Source organism: Lipophrys pholis, assembly GCF_963383615.2.
Source record: "Lipophrys pholis genome assembly, chromosome: 12".
NCBI classification, from domain to species: Eukaryota; Metazoa; Chordata; class Actinopteri; order Blenniiformes; family Blenniidae; genus Lipophrys; species Lipophrys pholis.
In genome coordinates, this window is record NC_137641.1 from 8,627,024 (window position 1) to 8,640,507 (window position 13,484).

The 13,484-nt window shown below is 44.1% G+C and overlaps 1 protein-coding gene across 4 annotated transcripts in view; it reads right to left on the reverse strand.

Annotated features, from left to right (window-relative positions):
- The window catches only part of rab27b (RAB27B, member RAS oncogene family), a 71,941-nt gene that overhangs the window by 14,318 nt on the left and 44,139 nt on the right, over positions 1–13,484 (reverse strand). For all 4 annotated transcript variants that reach the window (XM_080477149.1, XM_080477148.1, XM_080477150.1 and 1 more), the window contains one exon: positions 1,243–1,414. In XM_080477149.1, coding sequence (XP_080333275.1) covers positions 1,243–1,395 — 153 coding nt within the window. In that variant the 5' untranslated portion in view covers positions 1,396–1,414. The remainder of the gene's footprint in view (positions 1–1,242; positions 1,415–13,484) is intronic.

The window sequence follows — 13,484 nt, forward strand, 5'->3', positions numbered from 1 at the left end:
GATCACATCAGACAGCTTATCCAGCGGAATGCATTGTTTTTATACAGTCATCAAAACTGCAATTTATGTTGAATACACGACATTTAAGAAGTGTAATTAAGAGTTGCTGGCATTTTATTACAGCTTCAATAATTTCACGGTTTTAGAAATTTTTAGCTATTTTACTTTATTTCACCATTTCCAGTCGGTTGAGTGACCTTTGTGATTTTAGTCGTTTATTCTGTCATTTTAGCTGCGCTACCACTTTTGTGTCATTAAGTCTGATTTAAAGTTCCTCTACCAGAAACAATCCTTAAACTCTCCTTCTCATAAAGGTGTGACTTCTGAATCAAGCACCACACCAAAACAAGACCATCACTATGTTTACAGACAAACCAGAATCTGTCCCCATCAAACTGCTTCTGTTTCCTGACTGACGCCATCTTGGTAAAACCTGCCGCGGCAGCTCTGGCCAGAATATCAACATTTGACCGATTCAGGGTGAAACAAATCCAGACTTTCTCAAAGTAAGACTCTTCAAGCCACGAGAAAAGTCTGAAACATTGTCCAGTGGACAAACGGGATCTTGCTTCAGGAATCTGTCAACAAGGAAGGAAGATCTCAACAAACCCGGCTCTCTTTCCCGAAATATAAATGCTGGAAATATTGTTGTAATGTTAATGTTGGTCCGAGTGTGATGAGGAACCTCCTCCAGAAAGGTTTTGACAACGTATTCAAGATGGACGTCAACGACTAAAACTGGATCTACATGTTTCATTTTTCCCGTGTGGATTCTGGGAGAGGGACTTTAAAAGTTTCAGCAGTTTGGAAGCAGTTTTAGCGACGTGTGCTGGTTTCCCCGATTCAGCCACTTTTAGAAAAGTAGATGTTTTTCAGCCAATTTCAGGTTTTATCCGTTTCAGCAGTTTGACCTTTTAAAGCTATTCAAGCACCGTTTCAGCACATTTAGTTATTTAAGCTGTTTTACATTTTCCAGGCGTTCTTTGCAGTTGATTTTGTGGCTTTAGACAGGTGTATCTGTTTAGACTATTTGTTTTTAGCTGTTTATTTAACACTGTCATCACAGCTTTTTAGAGTCAGTTTCAAACATCCGGGTGAAACAGAGCGATTCCGTCCGCACCGAGTGAAGCTCTTCATTCTGCTTCCTCTGTTTGGATTCCTTGGGGTTTTGGTAGCGAGGAGCGGATCTCAACACGTGGACGATCCCTGGCCTCGTGCCTCCGCTGCAGAGGGGGAACTCACCACTCTCTTTTCCCTGAAGTCGATGCCCACTGTGGTGATGAACTTGGGGTTGAACTTGTTGTCTGTATATCGGTACAGGAACGTGGTCTTCCCCACGCCGGAGTCCCCCAGGGCGAGGAGCTTTATCAGGTAGTCGTAATCTCCATCCGTCATCGTGCTGACCGCGGTGAACCTGTGAACAAACACAGACGGCGGGTCACCCGACAATCCAGCAGCTCCGAGCTTCAGAGAAACACACTGGATAAAGAAACACCGAAGCAGAAACGGGAGGAAGACGTGAAGTCATGGCAACATGCGCCTGTGTCGCAGCTGAATAATCCCAGCAGGGATGATGGAGTCCTCATGACAACTCAGCTCTCGCTGTGCTGGAGAAAAAGATATCTGTGTTAGCAAAGTGGTATTCCAGGTTTTCACATATAAACTAATTCTCATGAGACGAGTGGAAACGCACACAAAAAAACATAATACACAGGAGTGCAACTTGTAGAGTTGTCGAACAGATTCCTGATGGTTTTTATTGGAAAGCCATTTTGTTCGTTTTGAAGAGAACAGAACCGCTCATTCCCTCAAAGAAGATGGTGAAAACCTCAACTCTGCCTTCAGCTTCCTGTGTGCTTCACGTCCTCGTCTTTCATGGACCGAAAATTAAATGACAACTTTTCCATCTTAATGTGGGCGGAGTTTGCTTTCTGTTGGCGACACGACGACGTGTTGTCAGCTCACGAGGCTTCCTGTCAGAAGACGATAAATCATGTTGGCTGAACGAGATGCTGACAATAGTTATTTAAAGAACTGATTTCTCTGAAGGTTGATTAGGCGTAGTATAACATGGTGGAGTCTGATTGTTCTCCCAGGTACTGCACTGTGGACAATAAACACATCTATAATTTGTCTAGTATTCATGTCTCCACTCATTCACCCACCTGTGTCGACACTAGGTCACCTCCACCAGCCTCTGTGTTGATGCTACATCACCTCCACCTCCTGTATTGATGCTACGTCCCCTCCACCAGCCGTTATGTCAACGCTACGTCACCTACCCCGGCCTCTGTGTCGACGCAACGTCACCAAAAACAGTCTGTGTTTGCACTACATCACCTCCACCTGCCTCTGTGTCAATGCCACATCACCTCCACCTCCTGTGTTGATGCTACATCACCTCCACCAGCCTCTGTGTTGGTGCTACATCACCTCCACCTCCTGTATTGACGCTACGTCACCACCAGCCTCTGTGTCGATGATACGTCACTTTCACCTCCTCTTTGTTGACACTACAACACCACCAGTCTGTGTTGATGCTACGTCACCTCCACCCGTGTCTGTCTCAATGATACGTCACCTCAACCAGCCTCTGTGTTGACGCTATGTCACCTCTACCTACTGTGTCAACACTACGTCACCTCTACCTCGTGTGTTGACACTACGTCCCCTCCACCTCCTGTGTCAACACTACGTCACCTCTACATCCTGTGTTGACACTACGTCCCCTCCACGTCCTGTGTCGACACTACGTCACCTCTACCTCCTGTGTTGACACTATGTCACCTCCACCTCCTGTGTTGACACTATGTCACCTCCACCTCCCGTGTCGATGCTACGTCACCTCTACATCCTGTGTTGACACTACGTCCCCTCCACCTCCTGTGTCAACACTACGTCACCTCTACATCCTGTGTTGACACTACGTCCCCTCCACGTCCTGTGTCGACACTACGTCACCTCTACCTCCTGTGTTGACACTGTCACCTCCACCTCCCGTGTCGATGCTACGTCACCTCCAACAGCCACTTTATTAAACTTTATTGTTCCACTGCTGGAAGACAACGTCAAGACAACATCACTACATTCTAAACAATTAGATTTTGTTGCTGCGTTGATGCAGAGTTACATCGTAGAAACGATTCCATTCAACACCGAGTCACACAAAGAAATGCTGCTGACGCTGTTAAGACAAAAGTGTATTTAATGGCGTTCGGTGCTTCGGCGTACAGAGCGTGAGCGTCTGGTGGGTCTGTTTGCCTCACGGCTCACAGCAGTATATTTAGACGGGGAATCACAGGACCCTAATTCGGTCAGCTGAGAGGAGGAACACTGCCGTGCTGCAAATTCAGACGGAGCTCTGATCTCCTCACAATAACCTCACTGTAGCTCTGATCAGGAGGCGGGGCCAGTGAACGGAGGCCACGCCCCCGCTCAACCGGCACTCACTCAGTTCTAAGACTATTGTCAATTTGCTTTGGTTTGAAAGGTTAGAATGCTTTTAACAGATGGTTTGTTTAAAGCTAACAAAAAGCAAATGACGAGAGACAAAGCTAAAGTCCTCAAAATGTAAACTCTAAATTGTATAACGTCAGAAAGTGATTAAAAGCTAATAAATATTGTTTAGTCATTCAATAAATCAAATGAATAAGTCAAATGAACAAATGAAAACTTTAGAACTGCATAGAGAACATGCATATAAAACAGCAAATGGTTAAAATGACCTAACATGTCAACATGCTACAAGCTATCGGATTCTCAATGCTAACGATTAGCCGTTGGATAAAAAGCCAAAATGGTTTTTAAAACTGAAAGATTGAAATTCATTCAATGTTCAATAACAGTGAAATATAGTGAAAACGATAGCATTGTAACAGCACAATATTTGTGATTCTGGATGCTAACATGCTAACGTCAATACTTAAAGTTTCTATTTGAGCGTCTGCATGTGGCATTGATGGTATTAGCATGTTTGAGCCCGATACTTCAGCTGGTTTTCCAACAGACAGCAAACCTGCACGAGTCGACTTGGACAACTTCATGTATCAAAGTTTCATCAATATAAGAGAAAAAATTGGGCAATCTGAAAGTGAATGTGAAAGATTTTGAAAACTTTTAATAAAATTTTTCTCTGTTGTTTCTCATTGGCTTTTCCAGCTTGTTTGAACGTTTCTCCGTGTGCCAGTCTTGTTACAAAGTCTGTGAACTCAAAGTGGAAACTAGAACGGCGCTAGGTAGCGCGCGTACCTTCAAGTTGTTAGCCCTTAGCCTGTCGGGTAGCAACATCTCTGTGAAACGCTGAGCGGAGGCACACAGATAAACCACTACCTGCGCTCACACTGCTGTTTGTGGATACTCGCTGATCCAAGATATGAGCTGCGCGCTCCGGAGCAGAGTTAGCAGTATGCTAGCATGTGGCTAACGGAGCGGGGTTAGCAGCGTGTTAGCAGGCGGAGAACGGAGCGGGGTTAGCAATCTCAGATGCTTCCATGCTGCTGCATCTCACTATTCATACCATAAAACCACTTCACACATGAAAGTAGCAACAAAATATTATATTGGAATTATCGCAATTGGCAGAAATCCGATTCTGATGAGGAAAGCTGTGGTTTAAACTCACGAGTCAACACAGAAACAACTGGTCATGTCCCTGCTCACCATTAGTCAGCGCGACAGAGCAATCAGACAAACAGTGTTGACGGATATGAAGAGATGTCATGTCGCTAAACTAGTGTGTTTGTCAGATTATCTATGAAAAACAAAAAGCAGGAATTATGAAAGCTGTGTGAGAAAAACCTGACAAATAATCCACTGGAGCAACGAAGCAACTTTAACCTTCATGAATAACATGAAGCAACTTTAGCCTGCTGCAACCATATCAATCAACTTTAACATGCTTCAACCATGAAGCAACTTTAATCTGCACCAACCACATAAAACAACTTTAACCTGCTGCAACCATGAAGCAACATTAACCTGCATCAACCACATAAAGGAACTTAAACCGGCTGCAACTACATAAAGCAACTTTAGCCTGCTGCAACCATATCAATCAACTTTAACCTGCTGCAACAACATGAAGCAACTTCAACATGCTTCAACCATGAAGCAACTTTAACCTGCACCAACCACATAAAACAACTTTAACCTGCTGCAACCATGAAGCAACTTTAACCTGCTGCAACCATGAAGCAACATTAACCTGCATCAACCACATATAGCAACTTTAACCGGCAGGAACTACATAAAGCAACTTTAACCTGCTGCAACCACATGAAGCAACTTGCACCAACCACAGGAAGCAACTTCAACCTGCTCCAACCACATGAAGCTAAGTTAACTTGCACCACCCATATAAAGCAACTTTAACCTGCAACCACATGAAGCAACTTTAACCTGCACCACCCACATTAGGCATCGTTAACCTGCACCACCCACATGAAGCAACTTTAACCTGCACCACCCACATGAAGCAACTTTAATCTGCACCAACCGCATGAAGCAACATTAACCTGCACCAGCCACATGAAGCAACTTTAATCTGCACCAACCGCATGAAGCAACATTAACCTGCACCAGCCACATGAAGTAACGTTAACCTGCTCCAACTACATGAAGTAACTCCAACCTGCTCCACCCACATGAAGCAACTTTAACCTGCTGCAACCACATGAAGCAACTTGCACCAACCACAGGAAGCAACTTCAACCTGCTCCAACCACATGAAGCTAAGTTAACTTGCACCACCCATATAAAGCAACTTTAACCTGCAACCACATGAAGCAACTTTAACCTGCACCACCCACATGAAGCAACATTAACCTGCACCACCCACATTAGGCGTCGTTAACCTGCACCACCCACATGAAGCAACTTTAACTTGCACCACCCACATGAAGCAACTTTAATCTGCACCAACCGCATGAAGCAACATTAACCTGCACCAGCCACATGAAGCAACTTTAATCTGCACCAACCACATGAAGCAACATTAACCTGCACCAGCCACATGAAGCAACTTTAACCTGCTCCAACCACATGAAGCAACATTAACCTGCACCGCCCACATGAAGTAACGTTAACCTGCTTCAACTACATGAAGTAACTCCAACCTGCTCCACCCACATGAAGCAACGTTAACCTGCTCCAACCACATGAGGTAACTCCAACCTGCTCCACCCACATGAAGCAACGTTAACTTGCTCCAACCACATGAAGTAACCCCAACCTGCTCCACCCAGCTGCTGGCCTGGTTATAAAATAACTGGATCACTCAGCTCGTCACCACAGTGAGTTCAGCTTCACTTCACTGATTGAAGCTTCAAGATTTCAATGAAAACCTTCAGCCTGACACACGGAGCAGCTAAATGCTAAAAATGCCATTTAATCTCTGGGTACTTCTCCACATGAAACCTGAACTCCACACATTCACTGCTCTAAAGTGCCGGCATAAACTTCAGCCAGGAAACTGAATGATGCTGGAGCGTCAGAAGCTGCAGAGTGTGACTGGAAGCAGTTTCTTCTGATCGTGGAGATGAAACCGATCAGAGAGGAAGACGAGCCACACGCCACTTCCTGTGATCGACCAGTTGCTCGTCTCTGCTAAAAAGACCTGGAGGAGTGTGACTGCTGCTCCATTTCTAATCTCTGAGAGCGAACAGCCAATCACAGCCTGCAGGCAGCTTCTCCCCCTCTTCCTCCTCCTCCTCTTCCTCCCTGGATCTATTTCAGTTGTTAGTTCTGCTGCACGGGTTTGATTTAATAGCAAAGCTCACTCAAGTGACAGAAATTAATCTACACATCAGATTAGTAAATGAAAGTCTTGATGAAAGTCTGTTTTGGAAGTTTAAAGAGGTGTTAACTAGTATATGACTGAAGTTACTGGTAATGTGTTTGGAAAGCAGTTTTGTTTTATGAAAATGCACTTTTGAGAACTCCAACGTGAACATAATAACAAAAATGATAAACATGTAAGACTATAGATTATGTTAAGCAGCATATCTTGACACTCAAATCCTATTATCGTATTTTCTGGACTAAGTGACTTTTGGTGGGCTTTTTGTTTGTTTGTTTGTTTGTTAGGTTCAGAAATAGTGAGAGAAACCTGGAGGAAAGAAGCTGTTACCGTGATGAAGAAAACAAAGAAGACTAATCGTGGACTAAACGATGAGACAGAAGGTTCTGGATCACCCAGCTGATTGACCTGGATTATCTTTAGGTTTGTTTTTGTTGTCTTCTCGATGCATCTTTTTGTGACTGATGCGACTCAAACGCGGGTGGGTTTTATATAGTTCAGAAAATATGGTAATCGATCAAGCTACACTCCAGGTTTTTACTTCTTTAAGATGTCAAATCATGTTCAACATGAGGAGGAGTTGCTCCATACGAAGAGAACAGAACGCAGCTCTGACCGACAACACGACTTCCAGCCTGTTTACCACAGCTGGTTTGAGCAGCTGGTTTGAGCAGCTGGTTTGAGCAGCTGGTTGAGCAGCTGGTTTGAGCAGCTGGTTGAGCAGCTGGTTTGAGCAGCTGGTTTGAGCAGCTGGTTGAGCAGCTGGTTTGAGCAGCTGGTTGAGCAGCGAGGGAAACCTGTGACATGAAGAGTGAAGCCACTGTGCTGATTCTCACTTCAGAATCAGATCGACCTCAATGTTCAATATCGCAACGTCAACAGCATGAAGTTGAGCAATTCTGGAGAAGGTGAGAGAAGATGTCGCAAATTTGTCCTCGTGTTACTTTCACAAAAACACAGATCAGCTTCCGCACACTTTTTAGCCTCCAATAGAACATTTCTAAGGTCTGTGAGAACGGGTGAAAACACAAAACAGCAGCTCTGGGTGTTAGAGGAGGAAGATGCTCTATAATCTGGAAATTAGTGGGGAAGCTGCTCTAATCTGGATGCTAGTGGAGGAAGATGCTCTATAATCTGGAAATTAGTGGGGAAGATGCTCTAATCTGGATGTTAGTGGAGGAAGATGCTCTACGATCTGGATTTAGAGGAGGAAGATGCTCTATAATCTGGATGGTAGAGGGGGAAGATGCTTTATAATCTAGACGTTAGAGGAGGAAGATGCTCTAATCTGGAAGTTATAGGAGGAAGATGCTCTAATTTGGATGTTAAAGGAGGAATATGCTCTATAATGTGGATGTTAGAGGTAGGAACATGCCCTATAATCTGGATGTTAGAGGAGGAAGATGCTCTATAACCTGGAAGTTAGTGGGGAAGATGCCCTAATCTGGAAGTTAGAGGAGGAAGATGCTCTATAACCTGGAAATTAGTGGGGAAGATGCCCTGATCTGGATGTTAGAGGAGGAATACGCTCTATAATCTGGACGTTAGAGGAGGAAGATGCTCTAATTTGGATGTTGAAGGAGGAATATGCTCTATGACCTGGATGTTAGAGGAGGAAGACGCTCTTATCTGGAAGTTAAAAGAGGAAGATGCTTTATAATCTGGATTTTAGAAGAGGAAGATGCTTTATAATCTGGATGTTAGAAGAGGAAGATGCTCTATAATCTGAATTGTAGAGGAGGAAGATGCTCTATAATCTGGACGTTAGAGGAGGAAGATGCCCTCTAGATTAGGATTTCACCCGGATATAAAAAGCTGATTATTTCAGAGGACTACAGAGGGAATGAAAAGGGAATTAACTGGGTCAAGCTGTGATGCGATGAGGCTGATTCAGCTTCAACAAGTTGGAAGAAAAGGTCAGAAACCTTGAACTGAGTTGGTCGACGTCGGGAGAAACGGGTTCTATGGCAGAGATCTTGGTTTGAATGTTCCCTCAGGGGAAAATCATTAAAAACAAGAAATAAAATGAGCCGGACACAAAGTCCCTGTGTTGCTCTGCTCACATGTTCGTCTGCTGCCACTTCTTGGTGTGAAACATGAACAAACAAGTTCCTCCACTTCCGGCTGGCAGATCAGAGAATTTCCACAACTCTCAAGCCTGTGTACTTCAAGTTAACCTCTAATCTCAAGCTGCGTTATATCACCATCACAGCGCTGTTTCAAATGACAAGTACAAATACTAACTTTTAGCTACTTGCTGATACTGAATACTTATTAAATACCTTGAAGCCTAATTCATCCTTCGTACACAAACAATGCGCAAAGACCTTGAACTACCTCTAACAGCCTCTGTGTCGATGCTACGTCACCTCCAACAGCCTCTGTCGATACTACGCCACCTCTTTCCACCTGTGGAAATGCTAAGTCACCCCATCAGCCTCTGTGTTGACGCTACAGCACCTCCAACCGCCTATGTGTCGATGTTATGTCACCTCCAACAGCTTGTGTCGACGCTACTTCACCTCCATTAGCCTCCGTGTCGACGCTACTTCACCTCCACCAGCCTCTGTGTCGACGCTACATCACCCAACCCTGTGTCGACGCTACATCATCTCCTCCAGCCTTCAAGGCTCTAGTATGCAACTGCGTCTAAAGTAGCATCGCGCAGAGCATAGCGTCTCTCTCCCTACTGCGCGATGCTACTGTAGACTTTAGATCGAGGGACCGCCAGAACAGTCAGACTTTAATCATGTTTAGCATGTAGCATCCTGGTGTGTAATCCCCGAAACTCTTTAGCATGTAGCATGTAGCATCCTGGTGTGTAATTCCCGAAACTCTTTAGCATGTAGCATACTGGCATGTGATCCCCGAAACTGTTTAGCATGTAGCATCCTGGTGTGTGATCCCCGAAACTGTTTAGCATGTAGCATCCTGGTGTGTGATCTCCGAAACTGTTTAGCATGTAGCATCCTGCCGTGTGATCCCCAAAACTCTTTAGCATGTAGCATCCTGGTGTGTGATCCTCGAAACTGTTTAGCATGTAGCATGTAGCATCCTGGTGTGTGATCCCTGAAACTCTTTAGCATGCAGCATCCTGGTGTGTGGTTCTCGAAACTCTTTAGCATGTAGCATCCTGGTGTGTGATCCCCGAAACTCTTTAGGTTGTAGCATGTAGCATCCTGGTGTGTGATCCCTGAAACTCTTTAGCATGTAGCATCCTGGTGTGTGATCCCTGAAGCTTTTTAGCATGTAGCATCCTGTTGAGTGATCCCCGAAACGCTTTAGCATGCAGCATCCTGATGTGTGAGCACTGAAACTGTTTAGCATGTAGCATCCTGATGTGTGAGCACTGAAACTCTTTAGCATGTAGCATCCTGGTGTGTGATCCCTGAAACTCTTTAGCATGTAGCATCCTGGTGTACGAGCCCCGAAACGCTTTAGCATGTAGCATGTAGCACGGCTCGGACTTATGTGCAGAGCAGTTAAACTACTGAGCAACACCGTTCTAATTCTGCTGGTGATAAAGTTGCTGGTGTTGTATGAACTATCTTTCTCCTCCTCTTGATATTTTGTCAGAACATAATTTCATAATTTACAGTCTTTCTTTCTTCAGTTGTTCTCATTAATATTAAAGAATCTCCAAACTTCGATGTAGCTCGTCCTCTCTCTACCTGCTGAGGACGTTGCCGACGGAGACGTCACATGATACTTGCCGGATTTTATCGAAGGATCAGTAACCTGGGACAGAAATCCCTCTCCTCTGATTGGCTATGGGACAGAAGTCCCTCTCCTCCCATTGGCTGTGAAATCCGTCAGTGTCAGATAAGCACCACTTTTTTCTCCATTGTGACCGAACGCACAGGTCTTTTTCACCAGATATCTCAGCGGAGGGGAGCCGCGATGTGTGATTTGTGGACGAAGAAAACAATCTGTGACTTGTGTGGAAGAACTTCACATCAATACAGGAGCACAAATATGTTTTTCACCAGATTTACTGCAACAATTGGAGGTAAAATATCAACATATGTCTTGTAAAACAGGATTTGTGCTCCTGTAATTAAGAAGTTGTGACTTTGTAAGTGTGGTGTTGTATTTGCGGAGAAAAAAGATTTCTACAGGTACACACATCAATTCGACAGGTACACAACTCACAGTACACAACTACAAATTCACTTTCACAAGTACACAAACCTTCTTCACCAATAACACCTCCATACTAAGGTGAACGTTTCTTTCTTTTTGTGCGGCTTGACATGCTGCGTATGTTTACTAAATGTCTTGGAGGTAGGTGAAACGTGTTGCTCATAGTAGATGTTACAAATGCGAAAACAATGTAGGGGGCGCTATGGAGCCACTTTGCCTGTCACATGCGCAACGACCGTAAAATATAAAAAGGTTCGCCAATTCTGACGTGTCTGTACATTTTCACCGAGGTTTGAGCTCATTTGGGCCGTCAAACATGCAGCAGTTTGCACAGTAGATAATAATAATAATAATGATAATAATAATAAGGATAATAATAATAATAATAATAATAATAATGATAAGGATAATAATAATAATAATGATAATAATAATGATAATAATAATAATAATGATAATAATGATAATAATAATAATAATAATGATAATATTAATAATGATAATAATAATAATAATAATAATAATAATAATAATAATAATAATAATGTCAGCTTCTTTAAAGTACCGCTGCTAAAGTATGGAGGTACTGAGTTACAGCTATGGTTCTCTTGAATGTTTGGCCACGTTCTTCCTCATCAGCTGCCTTTATATTTGTTTTGCAAGAGGCTGCTTCAAAAGGCAGTGAGTCACGGTCTCAGTCATGAACGGTACTACGTGGGTGAAAGTACCTCTCCGTTGAAGAAACATTCAATTATCCTTCGTTTACCTAGTTACGGTCATTAAATGGATCACTGATCTCGTTGGCTTTCTCTCACAGTACTTCAGAATGAAGTGGGTGCAGAACACTGCACCGGAAAAGTAAAAACGTCTTTTAGCCAGAGACTGGACTGATTAAGTTGACATGAAAATGATGGTTTTGTATTTGTATATTTGTGAATACTGTACGTAAAATGCCCAGACTGATGTAAAGTGATTGTGAAGTACAAAAGGGGCAGATGTAAGACTGATCCTTTTCATTCAGACTGTGTCGGATTGGAAGTTTTGCCGCGGTGGAGTGTTTTTTAATTATTACTTTTGTGTTCAGGTGTTCAGGAGTGCGACAACTTGGGGATGAAAATGATGCGAAGAACAAGGACAACGTTCCGTAGAGGCCAAGCCCAGAACTCCAAGACCCCACGGGAAAGATCCAGTCCTCTGATCGGGACACAAACACAAGATGGAGTGAACAGGAGGACAGCAAGAACGTCCCCATCAGGACGGCAGATTGGGGCGAAATGCTAAAGCGAGCAGGCAGCGGCCTGCTGGAGGGAACGGAAGAACAAAACCAAAAACCAGCAGCCCAGTCACAGCTGGTGCAGAGAAAACAGCTGGGAGAGAGAGAGAACTCCGACCTCTGGAGGAACAGCTGCAGCACAAAGACATGAACATCGTCTGTATACGTGTTTGTTTGTCTCGCAGAGTGACGTCGTTATGGCAACACTTGATATTAATGTTTGTCTTGTTGATCGGAGGTTGTGCAGCTCTGCTGGGCTCCTGGAGGCCGCAGGGCAGAAATCTGCACAACAGCAACGCAAATCGACAAGAAACGATTGATGAGATAAAACTGGAACCAGCCAGTTTGGTTCAGGACAAGAGAAAGAGCACAAAGACATCGTGCACGTTGGTTGTTTTTTTATCACAAATCCTACCGCTATCGCAATACTCAAAGTATTATATGTCCTGATATTGTGTTGCCCCAACTAAAGTAACAAGTTACAAACCCAATTAAACCCCCCCATTAAGAGAGGTTCCACACCGGAACGCCGTTTCACTATATACTTACTGTCTTTGTCCGATCATCCACATTTTTGGTGTCCTTGTTGAGTCACAGCGCCCCTAAAGGCTTGGTATATGTACTACATGCAATTAGGCCTCATGTTGAGCCATGTTCATAGTGACGTTTTATAGTAGTTATAGTTTTTTGTGGGAGAGCGTCGGGGAGAGAAAAGATTGTGTGGACGGGACCTAAGAGTAACACAGGGGGAAACATGCAAACTCCACACTTAGGGCGTTTCCACCAAAAAGAACCAGGAGCTAGTTCAGGGCCGGTGCCAGGGCCAGTTCTTAAATTAGCACCGCCAAGGAACCGGTTCTTTTTCCACCGTTAGTGGAGCCAAGTGGCAGCCACGTCACTGCGTAGTGTCACGTTTTGGAGTGCCAAAACGTGACACGTCACTGATTTCAACAATTTTGCGCTGACAGCGCTCATCCAGGTACAAGCAGACGGACTGTATTCATCGGTTCAGTCCGGGTCGCTCCATCTAGTCTGGCCTGAACCTCGGATGCAGACCAAAGTGAAAGAAGACATTACGTCTCTTCGTATCTCTATTGGTGTTTTTTCGCGTCCGTCTTGCTTTAGTCCAGAGCCCCGGAGTGGACATAGACGGAAAAAAAATAACAACGCGTGTATGAGTTTGGGGCTTATTTTTCAACATTTGGGCATTACACAGTGAATTTCTGCTCCTTTCACTTTATTTCTGGGTGTGTCTGAATCAAAAGCTTCAAC